Below are 19764 nucleotides of genomic sequence, written 5' to 3'. Positions count from 1 at the left end.
CATGACAGTTGACTTGAAAATGACTGTAAAAAAACACAGTTTGCACTAATGCACACGCTGAGAATCTACACATACTTGCATTGCATTATAAATTACATTCTGAGCCTGCATGGCTAGAAGCACTTGCATTCCCAAACTTGCATAGACATTTATAGACACACTGTAAACAGGCATTCCTCTTTTTCTCTGTTTGCATATTTCTGTTGTCTGTTTGTTCAGCTCAGTGAATTTTGTAGATTTATTAGATTGTGTTTGCTTTGAGCTGCATGCTTAAGCTATATTTTAATGTGGGCATTGTCAAGTTCATTGAGCACATACATGTATGAAACATACCCTTAATAGTGAGGTCAGTGTTCCAACAGCTGTACAGGTTGAACTCAACCAGAAATCTGTCAAAACAAGAGAGAGAGAGAGAGAGAGAGAGAGAGAGAGAGAGAGAAAGATGATGAATTAATGACAGCAAGACAGAGATATGATTATACAAATAATACAAAATAATTCAAAAGAACTGAAGAACGTGGTCTTGGTATGGATCACTTTAACCAATTATAAAGGTCAACACTCTAGCCGTTAACTTTAACATCTGCAATCTAAAAAACTTTATCAATGAATTCATGACATCTATGAGCGCAACAGTGGGTTATCCAGATCACATACAGTCACATGTGGCCTTGTTTTATGATAACACAGATTTAGTTGAGGATGTTGTCAGAGGTTTCATTGGAAAGCACAGCACACACATCATGAGATATCAGAGAAGATCTCAAGAGCCTTACATGACAAACTTTGTCAGCAGCCACCGGACAGCCGCAAAGAGAGCAAAGTATGGCTGCAAGGAAAATAACATCAATCAAAAAATGAGAGTCACATAGGACAAAAATATTAGTAGCATCTTATTGGTTAAAAGGTTAGTTCACCCAAAAATGAAAATTCTCTCATTATTTACTCATCCTCATGCCATCCCAGGTGTGTATGAATTTCTTTCTTCAGCAGAACACATTTGAAGAAAAATAGAAAAATGTCTTAGCTCAGCAAGTCCTTAAAATGCAAATGGAGGTGGTCCGACCTTTGAAGCTCCAAAAAGAACAGACAGTCAGCATAAATGTCATCCATATGACTCTGCTGGTTAAATTTATGTCTTCTAAAGCAAAATGATCACTTTTGGTGCAAAAAAGATCAATATTTAAGTACATTTTAACTATAAATCGTCATTTCTGGTCAAAAGCAGTATGTGCGTAATCGCGTTGCATGTTCACTCGAGAACAGACACGTGTGACACACCCAGAAGAGTGGTGCTGTTTACAACTGAGTAGGAGGAACACTCTACAGATGCTTTGTTGGTTTTGTTTTAGATTGATATTTGTATCTGTTTGTATACTCTTAATGGTGCGTTTGTGTGCTCATCCTGGTTGTCTCAACTGAGAGAAAAATGTGAGATTACATCCATAAAATGCAGACGCGAATACGTCATACTTGAGACCGCGTGAACTCTCATGAATGTGCATACTGCTTCTGACCAGAAGCAATGAATTATAGTTTCAAAAAAAAAAAATAAATAATTAAAAATTGCTCTTTTTCGCACCAAAAGTGATAGTTTCCCTTTGGAAGACATTTATTTAACCAGTAAAGTCGTATGGGCGACGTTTATCCTGACTGTGATTTTTGGAGCTTCAATGGTCAGATTCACATTCACATAATATTAGGGGTGTAACGGTACACAGAAGTCACAGATTGGTACGTTCCTCGGTTTTGGGGTCACAGTTCGATACGAGTTCAGTACAACAGGAAAAAGCAACAAATCCTAAATGCTAGGTTTCTTTTCATTTATTTTGAACAGACAGTAGTGCAAATTACAGTTTGTTCCACCTAGCAGCATTTAGTCCCCCCTAAGGTAGTTGGTACAGTACAGCCTCCTTTAGTGTATTAAGCAGTAAACAGAATGCACTCTTGCATAGGCCACATTTTTTTGTAGCGTTGATAAAAAAACAAAAGGTATTTGGTCACAATCAGCTACAAAACTGAAAAGCATCTCTTGTGTTATAAAAGTACTAAATAAATAGAATAATGAAAAATAATACTTGTGCATTAGGAGAAGCCATTCTTGTTTTGGGTTGGTGCATAGATGGTCTCTTCTTCTTCTGCTCTTTTTCCTGTTGTGGTGGCTAGCAAACAGTTTTGCATTACCGCATGCACCCCCTTCTGGATTGGAGTGGATCACCTGTGACTGACTCAGACGTATTCTTCGTCTGACTGCATGCACCGAACCGTGACATCAGTACCGTGACGGTTCGGGACAAATACATGTACCGTTACACCCCTACATAATATATATATATATATATATTTTTTTTTTTCAAATGTGTTCTGCTGAAGAAAGAAAGTCATACACATCTGGGATGGCATGAGGGTGAGTAAATAATGAGAGAATATTCATTTTTGGGTGAACAGTTCCTTTAAGGATGTGGGCTGTAACCAGTCATGCATTAAACAACAGGTACAAAAAAAAAAAAAAAAAGAATACTGTATAATATATAAAAATATTAGTGAAAACCAGAGCTCAAGAGAACATGATGGACAGTATACTACACACACATTAAACAGACTTTAGGCATATTGAAAAGTGCAAATCACATAAAAATTCCTATGACAGATAGGTCCTTTTCTCTTTCATCTGCAAACAGTTGTGAAAAAATAAAACATGACTAAGTATGCAGCATGTTTCTACTAAATGTTCCTATAACCTGACTTTGGCCCCATTCTGTCGAGGCACTTGCCCATACTGAATTTTATGGGCAAGTGCCCATAAAATTTTTGCAACTAAAACTATATTTTTACTCTGATGTTTAGGTTTGGGGTTTGGATTTGGATTTGGGGGTAGAGTTAATAAAATATCAATTTCTCTTCACTGTATTACAGCTAAAAAAAAAAAAAAAAAAAAAAAATCCCTTTACAACTGGCTTTTGGAGCCCCATTCTGGACATTTCACCCAGAAACTGGAGCTCATATGTGCCCCATCTTCAAAAACCTTTGTTCCTGCGTCGGCCACTGGGGGCAGTGCTTCAGATTTCGATAAGCACATATCAAGTTTAGCTTAAAGGTGCAATATGTAACAATTTTCATGTAATATTCGCCTTTTTGTTTTTTGCCAATGTGTGAACGGCTTGTAACGCAACTTAAAAAATTAGCCCTTCCTGGACTTAGATTGCTTATTAAAGCCATGCAAAGGGAGCGAGTCGCTTTTCCAAAGGATGTGACATTTATGCGCGCTTCCGAGAGCCTTGCCACAGACAGTAATAGCTTCTTATCCGCTATTCAACAGCGACAACAAACTGCAACACTAGGTAACATTATCTTAGAGATGGAATCTAGCAAACGTCCAGCTCCCAGCACAACACCGACTGCTACACAAACTCCGAGTAAGCCAAAAAAACCAAAAAACATTTATCTCCTGAATCCCATCTGGCTAAGTGGGAACGTGATCATGGTCGAGCGAAAACTAGAGTGAACATCGGCAGGGCGTTTGATTCCTGGAGGGACCTTCGTTCAGTTTTGGGGATCAAAACCGACCCTGAATTGGCATTCTTCTTATTGGACAAGTTTACATAACTGCAAAGCAAGTGAAATACAGTGCCATAAGGATTGATCTGTGTAATTTTAGCTAACTTGATCTTGCCTGCACAGTAACTGTCATAATCAATGTTAATCTGTAATTATTCAGCAAGGTAAACTACAATAACACATTAAATGAATGCTAGACAATGTTCAAGATAATGCAAAAAGACCCATTCATTACTGTAAAGTAACTTGGTTATACAGAAAATATATACACTCTATTATTATAAAACAATAGCGCATCGATATATCAAAATGACAGTTGTGATGGAATCACATCAATACATCAATTGTGTCAACATATTTATAATGTACACTATTTTATAAACAGCTACTGCCATCATCCACCAAATTTAGCTAACAGCTATTGATAAAGCTATCATAACTGTGTAATTTTAATTATGCTACCTCATCTGTCAGCATGATGCGGGTGAATCACGTTGTCTCTTTGTACGTTACGTCATTGTTTTGGATGCTCGCTCAGTCACGTCCCTATGGATTGTGTGCACGAGCGTGAGCATAAGCAACAGGTAGCTGGCTGCATTTCACTTAACGGCCACAGGTGTCATTAATAACAAGGGTTTCTGAATCTTACATACTGCACCTTTAAGAAATGTCAACCTACTGTTTCTAAATTCACAGTGAATATTAGTCTGTAGTACACATAAATAGAACACACTTCACTGTGCCCACCCATTTTATAACTATCATTCCCTGAGTCTAGAACCAGGGCTGGAAGGAAGATAAGGAAACATGACAGCAAAATCAGAGACAAGACACACAACATTAGAATAGGGTTTGTGTAGTACTCACGTGTAAGAGTGTGTGTGCAGTGTCACTGCTCTCTGCATAAACTCTACAAATGGCCTGATAATCATACAGATTAACCCTGAAACACAGCAGCAGCCATTCTTCAGTCTGTGATGCTTATAATATTAATGCACATGGACAAAATGCATCATTCAATAAAACATAAAATCATATTGGATCAGATGGAAATGTACTGATGACAAACATTGAATGTGTGTGTGTGTGTGTTTGTGTTTGTGTAAATTGAGAGCATATAATGCCGGTTAAATTATAGTTCATTCCACTGAATTAATACCTCATTAAAATCAACCTTATTAAAAATTAAAATGAAGTCATGTTTGGTGAAATTAATTGAATGAGCTATAGGTTTGCCTTCTGTCTATAGGAGAATCTATATGCCTATCCACTATTATCACAATATCATTGAGCTCAGCATATCTGATCATCACATTGCATCTATCACCCATCCTAATGAGTGATTGTGAATGCCCCAGGGTGTGTGTGTGTGTGTGTGTAAGTGCTGGCCTTTTCACACGTCACATTACATTATAAATCAGAGGTAATTATAGTGAGCCATTGCTCCCAGCTCTTTCTGTACCTCAACCACTGATGTGTGTGAAAGAGACATGTTACACTCATGTGTGCATGTGTGTGAGCCGTGTTTGTATATCAATGTCTATATATTTGTATGACACTGTTGTCTGTATTTCAATGCATATGTTGTCTGTATTACAATGCAGATGTGGAAAGATTTATTTATGTACTGTTCATAATCTTTTACTAAACTATTATAGGCTTTGGCAGCTTTAATTATCTTATTAGCTTTAATTAATTAGAATCAGCATTTTTTTTTCCGGCAAATGTACCAAGACAGCATTCCTGGTCTTTTTATTTATTTATTTATTATTATTATGAATTCCTAATTTATGTGTTCATATCTTATGTTATGGGTTCTGATACAGTTTATGGGCGTCACTCTTAACATACTACTTATTTTAAACAATAATAACATGGATAACTGATAATTGTGATTTGGCCATAGGCACAAGGTTAAATTATTAAAAAAAACAACAACTAAGGACTGTCCCAAAAAATTTTCTTGTATGTGTAACTACTTTCTTACGCCACAGGATCAGCCATTACTAGTTTGAAATATGCGCACAAGCATCCGTTACTAATTAGAAAACTACAATTTAGAACAACGAATGACTGTAATATATATATATATATATATATATATATATATATATATATATATATATATATATTGTGTGTGTGTGTGTGTGTGTATATATATATATATATATAAACACACACACACACACACACACACACACACTGGCGGCCAAAAGTTTGGAATAATGTACATATTTTGCTGTTTTGGAAGGAAATTGGTACTATAATTCACCAAAGTGGCATTCAACTGATCACAAAGTACAGTCAGGACATTACTGATGTAAAAAACAGCACCATCACTAGACAGGCCCCATTTCCAGCAGCCATCACTCCAACACCTTATCCTTAAGTAATCATGCTAAATTGCTAATTGGGTACTAGAAAATCACTTGCCATTATATCAAATACAGTTGAAAGCTATTTGGTTCATTAAATGAAGCTTAACATTGTCTTTGTGTTTGTTTTTGAGTTGCCACAGTATGCAATAGACTGGCATGTCTTAAGGTCAATATTAGGTCAAAAATGGCTAAAAGAAACAGCTTTTTCTAGAAACTCATCAATCAATCATTGTTTTGAGGAATGAAGGCTATACAATGCTTACAATTGCCAAAAAACTGAAGATTTCATACAAAGGTGTACACTACAGTCTTCAAAGACAAAGGACAACTGGCTCTAACAGGGACAGAAAGAGATGTGGAAGGCCAGATGTACAACTAAACAAGAGGATAAGTAAATAAGAGTCTCTGGTTTGAGAAACAGATGCCTCATGTCCTCAGCTGACAGCTTCATTGAATTCTATCCCCTAAACACCAGTTTCATATACAACAGTAAAGAGAAGACTCAGGGGTGCAGGCCATATGGGAAGAATTGCAAAGAAAAAGCCACTTTTGAAACAGACAAACAAAAAGAAAAGGTTAGAGTGGGCAAAGAAACACAGACATTGAACAACAGATAATTGGAAAAGAGTGCTATGGATCTTAACCCCATTAAGCATGTGTGAGATCAGCTAGACTGTAAGGTGCATAAGAAGTGCCCGACAAGACCGAGTGCTGCAGGAAGCATGGAGTGAAATGTGAGTATCTGGACAAACTGACAGCTAGAATGCAAGGATCTGCAAAGCTGTCAATGCTGCATGTGAAGTATTTTTTGATGAGAACACTATGAAGTAGTGTAAGAAGTTCTGAAAAAAAAATTAAATTGTATTAGTCATTTTTCACATTATTAATGTTCTGACTATACATTGTGATCAGTTGAATGCCACTTTGTTGAATAAAAGTACAAATTTCTTTCCATAAGAAACTTTTGGCCGCCAGTGTGTATATATATATATATATACACACACGTCACATCGGGATCAGCCATATATATATATATATACACACACACACACACACACACACACACACACTACCGGTCAAAATTTTGAAACACTTATTCATTCTTTATTATATATATATATATATAACTTCAAAAACTTTTTTTTTTAATTACATTTTAGTTTTATAATGAAATAAATTACTATGTTGGCACAATTATATTTTTGTCTACAAAACTAATTTAAAATATTTAAGCATACGCCTCAGGTTAAAAGATTTTTAAGATCATGAGAAACATTTCAGTCAAGTGTTTCAAAATTTTGACCGTTAGTGTGTGTATATATATAATATATATATATATTTGCCACTTTCATTCTCAATCACCTTTTTTTTTTTTTTTTTTAGGTATTTGTAATCGATTTCCACTCTTAATTAATCTATAGAGAAAAATCCAGTCAGAATTTATTCCTTGATGCTTACAAGCGAAGCGTGACAGCTGTTTCACAAATTGCATGCCCGAAGCAGCGCATGAGTTTGAGCTCCACTCCGTCAAGCCTTCAGAATTTCCAGAGAATCCCTAAACATTTCAAATGAATGAGCATCTAATGTCAGACTGTCAGATTCATCAGCCAATCAGATTGATTTATTTGTTCTTGGTGGGTGTGATCTTGAGGATATGTCCCGGTCGAGGCCTTCTAGCTGGCCTTGAGTGATGCAAACACGCTTTAAGTGATGTAATTTGAAAGCAAAAAGCGTGAGATCTTGCTGATGCGTCGGCTGTCATCACTGCTGTTATTGCCATTGAGAAAGAGATACAAACAAGAGATGTTCTGCATGACCATGTAATTGCTTAATTTATTAAACAGGAAAGGAGGACTGATTTTCACTTCAATAAATTGGTTAGTGCTTTTTGCATTGTTATAGCAACATCAGGAGTTTTCTAAGTGTAAATTAGATTGCTTGATCATTCAGTGTCGGATCAAGAAAAGTAGTGCTGTGTTCCATTCATCTCGGAAAGTCGGATTTTACAACTTCCTACTTGGAAAAGTGCAATGGAATGCATCTTTAAGTCAGAAATTACAACTTGTAGGCTCGGCAGAAATTCTCAACTCCGATTTCGCCGACATGCAGGTGCATGATGTCACACAAACATGTCGACACTCAGGGAGATATACAAAGTAAGTGATAAACATTCACTTTATTAAGTAATATCGATAAATGAGTTTGTTTCCACATTACATGATATTAAAGCTTGTTTAACAAACGCCTGCAGAAACAGGTGTATTAAACATGGTAAATTATAATCTCTTTTGATAATTGTACACCTGAAGCACAAATGCTAGCTCTGTAGCATTGTTTATCAGTTGGGTTGCTAGGAGACATCTCTAATGAGAGTCAAACCCCTGCTAAGCTAACGGGAGCTTGTTGGTCCAGCACATCCCACAGATGCTCCATCGGATTGAGATCTGGGGAATTTGGAGGCCAGGGCAACACCTTGAACTCTTCATCATGTTCCTTAAACCATTCCCGAACAATGCGTGCAGTATGGCATGGTGCATTATCCTGCTGAAAGAGGCCTCTGCCATCAGGGAATACCATTGCCATGAAGGGGTGTACCTGGTCTGCAATGATGTTTAGGTAGGTGGCATGTGTCAAATTGACGTCCACATGAATGGCCGGACTCAGGGTTTCCCACCAGAACATTGCCCAGAGCATCACACTCCCTCCACCAGCTTGTCGTCTTCCCACAGTGCATCATGGTGCCATCACTTCCCCAGGTAAACGGCGTACACATACACAGCCGTCCACATGATGTAAAAGAAAACAGGACTCATCGGACCAGGCTACTTTCTTGAACTGCTCCAAGGTCCAGTTCTGACGCATGCATGCCCATTGTAGGCCTTGGTCGGTTTGTGGTTTGTCCCTCCTCGGACCACTGTCTGTAAATACTCAACACTGCTGACCGGGAGGACCCCACAAGCCTTGTTGTTTCAGAAATGCTCTGACACAGCCATAACAATTTGACCCTTGTCAAAGTCGCTCAGGTCTTTACTCCTGCCTATTTCTCCTGCATTCAACATGTTAACTATGAGAACTGATTGTTTGCTTACCATCTAAGTCCAAAAACCTCTAAAAATAAGCCGCTAAAATATAATTTGTATTAATAATATTTGATACCAATCTGTCCTTTGAAAATCAAATTACCAATGTTTGTAGAACAGCATTCTTTCACCTAAGAAATACTGCTAAATAACGACACATGCTCTTTGTTGCTGATGCCGAAAAATGAATTCATGCGTTCATGACCTCAAGACTAGATTATTGTAATGCATTACTGGGAGGATGTCCAGCAAGATCAATAAATAAACTTCAATAGGTTCAGAATTCAGCAACCAGATTGCTGACGAGAACCAAGAAATATGATCATATTAGCCCCATTTTATCATTGTTACATTGGCTATTTGTTAAATTTCGTATTAATTTTAAAATTCTGTTAACTATGTACAAAGCTTTGAATGGTCTAGCTCCGCAGTACTTAAGTGACCTTCTACCATGCTATATTCCATCACGTTCATTACGATCGCAAAATTCTGGCCTGTTAATAGTTCCTAGAATATCAAAATCCACAAAAGGAGGTAGATCCTTTTCATATTTAGCTCCTAAACTATGGAATAGTCTCCCTAACACTGTTTGAGATGCAGACACACTCACTCAGTTTAAGTCTAGACTAAAGACTCATCTATTTAGCCAGGCATACACCTAATTTATCCATCAACTCACAATTAGGCTGCTTTAGTTAGGTCTGCCGGAACCAGAAACAGTGATCATGATCTATAACTCTGCAATAAATTGAATGCCATCTATGCTAATATTATTTTATTTGTTTCCCTGTCTCAACCTCGGGACTCCTGACCTGAGGTCACCAGAACCGGCTGGATCCAGCTCCATTCCTGCTTCGTGTTGGACTCCACTGCTCCGTGTGGCTGTGCGATGATGACTAATAGCAGCCGGTGCCAGTCAAACATCACTTCAGTCTATTACAATAGACTTCAGAGGATGAACTGATGCCAACTCCAACCATATGCCATTGCCTGAACCTTGGATTCTGGATAGACCTCACCGAAATTACCGGCCAGGTTGAACTGCGACTCACCTAAATGATCTCTGCCTGCATCACCTCGGTCAAATGATGGACTACACTCTTGAAATGGAATACATAGACTATCAAATAATTGCCAATAAAACCCTTCATCAGCCAACTAACAAGGACAACTGCATCTATGTGAACTTCTGCAGTTAATCCAGGATGGACTTCAAAGACATTAGTCATTAATGTTACAGTTCATCCAAAATCTTTGTTTTAAACACTGATCCTTAACACTTACTTAGTTTAATAATTTTAAACCATGACTTGCACTGCACATAAATAATTAATATTGGCATTATATTCATAATATGAATTGGCCCCACAGTGAGTCTGGTTTCTCCCAAGGTTATTTTTCTCCATTAACCAACATCTTATGGAGTTTTGTGTTCCTTGCCACAGTCGCCTTTGGCTTGCTCACCGGGGTTATAAATACAATAATTATTTAATAACTTATTTTTAAACACAATTCACAATTGTATTTTATCAAACTACACAATGATGACTCTAAGACATTATAGATATTACAGTTTTATCTTCTGTTAATGCCTGATCTTCTGTAAAGCTGCTTTGAAACTATGTGTGTTGTGAAACAAATAAAAATGACTTGACTAGACTAATCTACCGAGACCTTGACATGTGGCCTTGTTAGGAGATAATCAACGTTATTCGCTTTACCTGTGAGTGGTCATAATGTTTAAGCTCATCGATGTATGCTGTATATACAACAATTATTTCCAGTCATCGAATCTGATTGGCCGAGAGATGGTCCATCAGTACTGATGTTTCAATATCAGCACTCAGACGCTTCACTGTTTGTATCACTCCGCTTGTTTTTGTGGCTATAAACCAAAGGGTAAGAGCAGCACAGATGTGTAAAAGCAGCTAGGTGTGTGTCTTTTCATTTTTCCCTGTGACATTAAAGATATTAGCCAGCAGGTGGCGTCAAAAGACAATTTTTGTGTGTTATGAGCCAGTAAAGTTTGATGTGCAATGAGTCAGCGCACATCAATCAGCGAGCGGTTTCTTTGAAGTCATCGGCATTGTCTCTCACTCCGTGATCGCGTGGATTACTACTACAACATTACAGCTGGGAAATACAGTTAAACTAACAGTGTCAGCATTAAGGCTTATCACAGCTCAGAGACATAACAGACAGAAAAAAACTAAAACATACTCATGTGCTTAACTAATACCTGAGTTTCAATGTTGTGAAGAGATCAGAACAGTTGCTGTAGTGAATGACTAAATAGTTTAGATTTAGCCACCGGCTAAATAGTATGTATCTATCCATTTTGTGTTGTGAGGCAATTGAGTTGATGTGCATTGTGTCAGTGCTGTCAGTCAGCATCAGAGAGTGGTTTGAAGTCATCGGTATTGTCTCTCACTCCATGATCGCTCAGATAACTACTACAGCACATTAAGACTTATCACAGGTGAGAGGCGCAACAACCTTTTACTGGAGTTTCCACATTGGTGAAGATGTGAACATTCGACATGGCGACAGAGAGAACAGTTTCTAAAATGTATGACTCTTGTGCACCAGCTACCGCGAAACAGGAAAGAATACTCCTGCTTGGATGTATCTGTCCAAAATGACATCTTCAGCAAGCTAACTAACACACTACAACATCTCTACTTGAAAGTCACGACAGACGCAGGTGCACATGCTCAATCTCTCTCTCTCTCTCTAACACACAAACACACATCCTTGTTTCTCCAATAACTAGAAACAGCCCAGGCCGTCATTACTAGTTCTAAAGTGACATTTTCAAATTAGTAACGGAGGTTTGTGCGCATTTTTTGAACTAGCAATGTCAGATTCTTATCTGATTCTGCTTGAACATTGTCGTACCTTATAAAAGAGCCCATTGAAATGAGTTTGCTCATCACTGCTCCTTCAGCTTCCCCGAAGAACACTCCTGTCTGCAAGAGACACTCACACTTCACCAGAAAACTCTACAAGACAGTGTCCCACTTTACTAGGTGTTTTTATTAGGTGTCTGTAACTACTATGTACTTCCATTAAAAAATTAAACATTTGATACTTATTGTGTATTTTTGTGGTTTTCTGTGAAACTCTTCCATTAAAAAAATAAGCATTTAATTCAATGCATTTGATATATATTGTGTGTATATGTGGTTTTCTGGTTGGGGTACGGAAGGGTTTAGGGGTAGGGTTAGGTTTAGAGGTAAGTGGATTGTTTTAAAAATGTAATTTTTTTAAATATCGGTACATCTTACGTCAAAAACACTAGAAAAGCTATGTCCTCCCAACTTTGTTATTTTTTGCAGAGAAATAGTAATTCTGAAGAATTTCAATTTCGAAATTAGGCCCCATCATAGTACAAAGACTTGTTTTTATCACCTGACAGTGGCTACATTTTTCTTTTGCTATTAGATCTTAGTGCTGCCTTCAACACAGTAGAACATGACATTCTCTTGGATAGGCTCAAGAATTATGTTGGCATGTGTGGACAGGAATTAACCTGCTTTAGACCCTACTTATCTGTCACAAGAGTGTCACAAGGCTCTGTATTAGGTCTTCTGCTGTTCTACCTGTACATGTTTGCCTTAGGAGACTTTATCAGGAAACATTAAATTAGATTTAACTGTTGTACAAATGATAATCAGCTTTATATTTCCTCTAGACCTGCTGAAATTTCCCAATTCTCCAAGTTAGCGCGTTACTGTGGAGACTTAGTGCATGTGGAGACTTACGCTATTCACTGCAGCATTCACACACAACTCACCACGCACCCCACCAAGAGCGAGAACCACCATATAGCGACCATGAGTAAGGTAACCCACAAGACTCTTCGCACCCTAGCAACTGTGCCAATTGTTTGCTTAGGAAACCTGGTGGAGTCACTCAGCACACCCTGGACTCGAACTCGTGACTCCAGGAGTGGTAGTCCAGGCGGTCTCGGGCCGATTGTTTTGGTGTAGATCCGAGTGCGATTGCAGTGTTCAAATATGCCTAAACGAACTGAACTAAGGGAGAAAGTGCACCAGGTTCTGAAAGAAATGCTCCAAATGAGACAGGTGTGAAAACACCATAATCTAAGCTTAAATACTCAAGTCCTTAGCTACTACTGTCTGATTTACAATATTCCTCAAACCCTTAGTTTTGCTGCATTAGGCAGGTCTACTGAAATTGGACCCAATTCACTTAATTTATAACTCTGTTCTATAATGAAGGAAATGTGATCTACGCTAATATTATTTAATTTCCTTCTGTGTCTATACCTCATCGCAAGATTACCAGAACCTGTCAGTGTTTTCTCCCTGTCAAACTTCAAAACTTTAAAAAAATCACAAAATCTTGTTTTTTTAATAAAATAAATCTTTTTCTTTTTTTTCTTTGTTAAAATACTTTCTCTTATCCCAGCATAATATGCAGAGACAACAATAAGTAAATAATTTGTAGGTTGAGTTCCCTAAAAAGTATAACACTGTGGCACTATGAAACATTCCTCTGTTTGTTTGAGTTGCACAATACACAGCAACATTAACTAAACTGATGGCCGGAGTTTGGGGCGGGACTATCTGTTTGTTCGAGCAGTGGATTAAAGAGGGAGTATTTGGAAAAGCTGTTTGAAAACAATGTTTATTTTTGCAATTCAGTTTGTAATGTGGATTTAATGGATGTTTTCATTTTGTCATGCAACCTTACATGCTTTCAGTAAATGTGGCATATTATATTTCTGTTACTATATCAGAATATATGACTATAACATTCACATATTTATGAATAGTGATCTGAGCGAACTGGATAATGTTTGAGATGTTTCTCACCAAAGCCAAATCCTCAGCGACAATAATGAATCCATTGTTGTCTATAAGGTAACAACTGATGTCCTACACAGAGTGCAAAAATAATCATTTTTCACACAATGTAGATACGGATATCCTGTTTTCTAAAATAAGACAATACCTAGTACACCAGTTGATCAAGGGGTAAGAAAAAAACACACACAAAAACAGATTTACCTTAAACCGAAAAAATAAATAGTTCCCTATCTGTCACTCACTCGACGTTGTGTTGATGTAGTGACACTAGGGGTCACTCTTGGGAGCCCGAGACACCTATGGTCTTTGATAAAAGACCAATGAAAATTGGCGAGTGGTATTTGCATGCCACTCCCCCGGACATACGGGTATAAAAGGAGCTGGTATTCCCATGACTGTTCATTCACCTCTGCTGGATCTGACGGCGCATTTCAGTGGCTTCTCCCACCTCTGCACTGGTGCACTGCAGAGAATGCCCCTGGGCGCTTCGGCAGAAATAAGAGTATATTTCTCTAAAAGAGTACATTTCTCTAAAAGAGCGGCACACATGGAACGTCTTTTTAAAGACGTGTCTTTTTAAAAATGCCTTTCCTTCGTGTGTTATTCCTGGTTGCGCTCATTATCTCTGGCCTTCTGACGGTCACGATCACTGTCTTTCGTGTCTGGGCACTGCTTACGCGGAGACAGCATTCGTGGATGGGTCATGTACTCATTGCGAGAACATGTCCATGGCAACGATGCGGTTGCGGCTTACCTTCGTAAGAAAGTATGAGGCCAGCGTGGCTAGCACTGGGGGTGATTTGGGGACTCCAATGGGACCGCCTCCACCAGGTATCCCCCCGCGGACCTCCCATTCCCCAGCATGCTCGTCTGCCCTGATTGGGCTTCCGGATGAGTCCGCCGGCTCGTCTCATGGCGAGTTCAACCTCTTATTCGGAGCCCGTGAAAGTGATTAGCTCTCGAGCACAGCATCGGAGAGCGGGCTCGTCCAGTCGGACGTGGAAGCCTCAGCTGGGCTCCTCCCTTCTGGTGCGGTTGCCCAGTCACAGGCTGACGCGGAGATGACGACATGCTTTCCCGGGCAGCCGGGAAAAGCGCTACTTAAAGCCATGCCCCGCCCCCGTTCCTTTCTTCCCGGAAGTGCATGAAGAGCTGACACGGTCGTGGGAGGCACTTTTTACTGCCCGGTCCCGATCTTTCAGCTTTCCCGCCCTCACTACCCTCGATGGTGGGGCGGCCAAGGGCTATTCGGCAATCCCCCCCGTGGATAAAGGCGCTCGCGGTGCACCTATGCCCGCAGAGTGCAGCCACCTGGCGCAGGTGCCCAAAGCTCCCATCCAAGGCCTGTAGGTTTACATCGTCTCTGACGGCCAAGGCTTACGGTGCCGCTGGACAAGCCACCTCCACCCTGCACGCCATGGCTCTCCTGCAAGACCGCCATGGCGCTAAAGGAACTGCATGAGGGTAGTTCCGCCCCGGGATTGATGCAGGAACTGCGCTCGGCGACCGACCTCGCTCTCCGAGCGACGAAGGTCACAGCGCGGTCTCTCAGGCAGACGATGTTCACACTAGTGGTCCAGGAGTGCCACCTTTGGCTCAACCTGGTCGAGATGGGTGAGGCCGACAAGACACAGTTCCTTGCTGCCCCATCTCCCAGGCTGGCCTATTCGGCTACACCGTCGAGGACTTTGCCCAGCAGTCCTCGACGGTGAAGCAGCAGACGGAGGCTATCCGGCATATCCTGCAATGGTGTGGCTCAAGATCCCGCACCCCGTCTGCTTGTCGCCAAGGGCGTCCCCTTGCGGTGACTGCACCGGCTCCGCCGCAGCCCGCCCCTTCGGCCCGGCCCCAGCGTGGAGCCCACCGCAGGAAGCAGACGCTCCAGAACCCGTGAAAGGCTTCAAAGCGCCTCTGAGACGGGCGACCCAGGGACGACGTAACCCATTGCTCTGGAGCTGGTAAGCAGTCCACTCCATCCCCTGGTCGAGGGTCGGGAGGAGAATCTTTTTGTTACCTTTGCATTTAATTGCGCTGCATGCCCAAGTGGCTGCAGTACCCAAGAGTTCAGCAAGAGCTGTTTCCTTGTTCCCTGGGTCATGTATCCAGTGTGCACGGCCGTCATCACGACCACGTCCACCACTCTATTTGGCAGGTTTGGCGCTCCAGTGGCAGTCTTCCCGCCCCTGAGCGCCCAGCTGTGGCACAAATCCGTCCCCGATGTGACAGTATCCACGGGTCATGAGGGCAGGCCTCTTCCTCCCCGTCCCAGGCTGTTCCGGGGGTGGTCACAAGGAGCCAGGTAAGGACTTTGATGTCCCTGAACTCAGCATGGCCACGACATGGTATGGCACCTCGAGCTCCGCCCCACCACGAGGCCCCACCCGCCGGTCCATCCGACGAGATTGTCCCTTTGGTCCCCCTCACGCAGAGCTTGGATGCGTGGCTTGCACTTTCCAATCCATCGTGATGGCTGGTCCGGACTGTCCGACTCGGCTGCGCAATTCAGTTCGCCAGGCGTCCATCCAGGTTCAGCGGTATCCACTTCACCTTGGTGAAGGACGAAAACACTGCTACCTTGCGTGCGGAGATCGCCACCCTCCTACGGAATGGTGCGATAGAACCTGTCCCTCCGGCCGAGATGAAGAAGGGGTTTTACAGCCCCTACTTCATCGTACCAAAAAAGGCGGTGGGTTGCGGCCAATCTTGGACCTGCGAGTACTGAACCGGGCTTTACACAGACTCCCATTAAAGATGCTGATGCAAAAAGCATTCTGGCGAGCGTCCGGCATCAAGAATGGTTCGCGGCGGTAGACCTGAAGGACGTGTACTTCCACGTCTCGATTCTACCTCGACACAGACCCTTCCTGCGGTTTGCATTCGAGGGTCAGGCGTATCAGTACAAGGTCCTCCCTTTCGGCCTGTCCTTGTCCCCTCGCATCTTCACGAAGGTCACAGAGGCAGCCCTTGCCCCGTTAAGGGAAGTGGGCATTCGCATTCTCAACTGATGATTGGCTAATCCTAGCTCACTCTCGGGACATGTCATGTGCACACAGGGACTTAGTGCTCTCACACCTCAGCTGATTAGGGCTTCAGGTTAACTGGGAAAAGAGCAAGCTCCTCCCGATTCAGAGCATCTCTTTCCTCGGTTTGGAGTTGGACTCAGTCTCTTTGACAGCACGCCTCAAGAATGAGCATGCACAGTCGGTGCTGGCCTGTTTGAAGGCGTTCAAACAGAAAACAGTCGTTCCACTGAAACTCTTTCAGAGGCTCCTGGGGCATGTGGCATCCTCAGCGGTGGCCACCCCACTCGGATTGATGCATATGAGACCGCTTCAGCACTGGCTTCAGACTCGAGTCCCAAGGCGGTCTGCGCTCTCGTTGTATGTCACAACTCGCCCGCCGTCTCCTCCTCTGGAGTCAGCAGCACTTCAAGTCGCTGTGAGCCACTCACATCCCGGGCGACCTCAACACTACAGCGGACGCACTGTCACGGCAGTTTACCCTGAGGGGAGAGTGGAGACTCCACCCTCAGGTGGTCCAGCTGATTTGGAGTCTATTCGGACAGGCACAGGTAGACCTGTTCGCCTCCCAAGAATCCTCCCACTTGTGACAGCCCCCCCCCCCCGGCGAATTCCCCCGAAGAAGGACCTTCTTTCTCAGGGACAGGGCACCATCTGGCACCCGCACCAGACCTCTGGAATCTCCATGTCTGGCCCCTGGATGGGACATGGAAGACCTAAGCGTTCTACCACCTGTGGTGGTAGACACGATCACTCAGGCTAGGGCCCCCTCTACGAGGCACCTGTATGCCTTTAAGTGGCATCTGTTTGCTAAGTGGTGTTCTTCCCGACGGGAAGACCCCAGAGATGCGCAGTCAGATCGGTGCTTTCCTTCTGCAGGAGAGGTTGGAAGGGCGGCTGTCACCTTCCACCTTGAAGGTGTATGTTGCTGCTATAGCAGCACACCACGACACAGTGGACGGTAAGTCCTTAGGAAAGCACGACCTGATCATCAGGTTCCTGAGAGGCACCAGGAGGCTGAATCCCTCCAGACCGCACCTCATTCCCTTATGGGACCTCCCTGTAGTTCTTCAGGGTCTACAGAGAGCCCCCTTTGAGCCTTTGCAGTCAGCTGAGCTTAAGGCACTCTCTTTGAAGACTGCCCTCCTGACTGCGCTCACTTCCATCAAGAGGGTAGGAGACCTGCAAGCATTCTATGTCAGCGAAACGTGCCTGGAGTTCGGTCCGGGCTACTCTCACGTGATCCTGAGACCCCAACCGGGCTATGTGCCCAAGGTTCCCATGACCCCTTTTAGGGACCAGGTGGTGAACCTGCGAGCACTGCCCCAGGAGGAAGCAGACCCAGCCCTGTCGTTGCTGTGTCCGGTGCGCGCTTTATGCATTTATTTGGATCGCACGTAGAGCTTTAGGATCTCTGAGCAGCTTTTTGTCTGCTTTGGTGCACAGCGGAAAGGAAGCGCTGTCTCCAAGCAGAGGATCGCCCACTGGCTCATTGACGCCATAGCTATGGCATATCACGCCCAGGACGTGCCGATTCTACCAGGGGTATAGCGGCCTCCTGGGCCGTGGCCAGGGGTGCCTCTCTAACAGACATTTGCAGAGCAGCGGGCTGGGCAACACCCAACACCTTTGCAAGGTTCTACAACCTCCTGGTGGAACCGGTTTTGTCCCAGGTAGTGGCATGCAATACAAGTGGATAAGCGCGGGATAACCGGCCGGGTGTATCGCTTGCACGTAGCGCCTTTCACCTCCTCTGAGCTGAAGACATGCGCCATTAATTCCCAGTAGTGTTCACAAACTATGTTCCCTGGTTGACTTCCTCCGAGCCCTGTGGCAGTCGAGTTTTCGGAGAGACTCGCTGCCGGCCCAGTACACATGCTAACTAAGAGGCCTGTTCTGGGGTAGGTGCTCCACATGTGGCAGTTCCCTGTAAGGTAACCCCATGCGATGTATATCTTCCGCTAATTAATTTCCCTGTTGGCAAACTGCGTCTTCCTTGGACAGTCTCCATGTTTGTAGTAACTCCTCCCCCGTTGGGTAGGATCTACCATGAGACTCTCCACATGGTCAGCAAGATCATGTTATGTATTTTTCCACTTAAATATCCCCCCTCTCTTTGGGCGAGATGTGGTCTCCGCGGTGTCCTCCCCTTGGGAGGGACACCCCCCGACTAGACCTGGCGGCCCAGTTGGATAACCCCCCTTGTTTTTTAGGGAGTGGAAAAAAAGAAGGGGAAAAGAGGCCACGACTGGGTTAGCCTGTCTCTATCTTTTGGGTAGTCGACTTGTCCCCAAAGGGCCATTCGACACTCATAACTATGTTGGGGAGGTTACATGTCGGCCTGGTGCGCTGGCTACGAGGCACACAGTTGTCTGCCCATCACACACCTGCAGTTCATGTAACACAGTTCAGTCTGTTGCGGCGTTTAGTATAGGGACCCCTAGTGTCACTACATTGACACAACGTCGAGTGAGTGACAGATAGGGAACGTCATGGTTACTTCTGTAACCTCCGTTCCCTGATGGAGGGAATGAGACGTTGTGTCCCTCCTGCCACAACGCTGAACTACCCGCTGAAATGGCCGGACCTTGTCTCGGCTCCTCAGCATAAAATCTGAATGAGTGGTTGCATACCAGCTCCTTTTATACCCGTATGTCCGGGGGAGTGGCATGCAAATACCACTCACCAATTTTCATTGGCCTTTTATCAAAGACCAGAGGTGTCTCGGGCTCCCAAGAGTGACCCCTAGTGTCACTACATCGACACGTCTCGTTCCCTCCATCAGGGAACGGAGGTTACGGAATTAACCATGACGTTTTACAGCTCTATATATCAACTATAAATGTCAAAATTATCCCTTTAATTTGAGTTTGTAACAGGAGGGAACTAAAGG

The 19764-nt window shown here is 42.8% G+C and overlaps 1 protein-coding gene across 1 annotated transcript in view; it reads right to left on the bottom strand.

Moving 5' to 3' along the window:
- Nucleotides 1–19764, bottom strand: part of cacna2d3a (calcium channel, voltage-dependent, alpha 2/delta subunit 3a) — a 438757-nt gene that overhangs the window by 58052 nt on the left and 360941 nt on the right. The window contains exons 29-33 of the mRNA XM_051653874.1: nt 13858–13920; nt 11915–11985; nt 4426–4501; nt 777–829; nt 334–389 (exon numbers count right to left, since the gene is read on the bottom strand). Of these exons, the coding sequence (XP_051509834.1) occupies nt 334–389; nt 777–829; nt 4426–4501; nt 11915–11985; nt 13858–13920 (319 nt within the window). The remainder of the gene's footprint in view (nt 1–333; nt 390–776; nt 830–4425; nt 4502–11914; nt 11986–13857; nt 13921–19764) is intronic.

The sequence above is a fragment of the Myxocyprinus asiaticus genome, chromosome 24 (assembly GCF_019703515.2).
Source record: "Myxocyprinus asiaticus isolate MX2 ecotype Aquarium Trade chromosome 24, UBuf_Myxa_2, whole genome shotgun sequence".
Classification (NCBI taxonomy): domain Eukaryota; kingdom Metazoa; phylum Chordata; class Actinopteri; order Cypriniformes; family Catostomidae; genus Myxocyprinus; species Myxocyprinus asiaticus.
The sequence above is the reverse complement of the archived record's forward strand: the minus strand, read 5'-3'. Positions and strand labels throughout refer to the sequence as shown.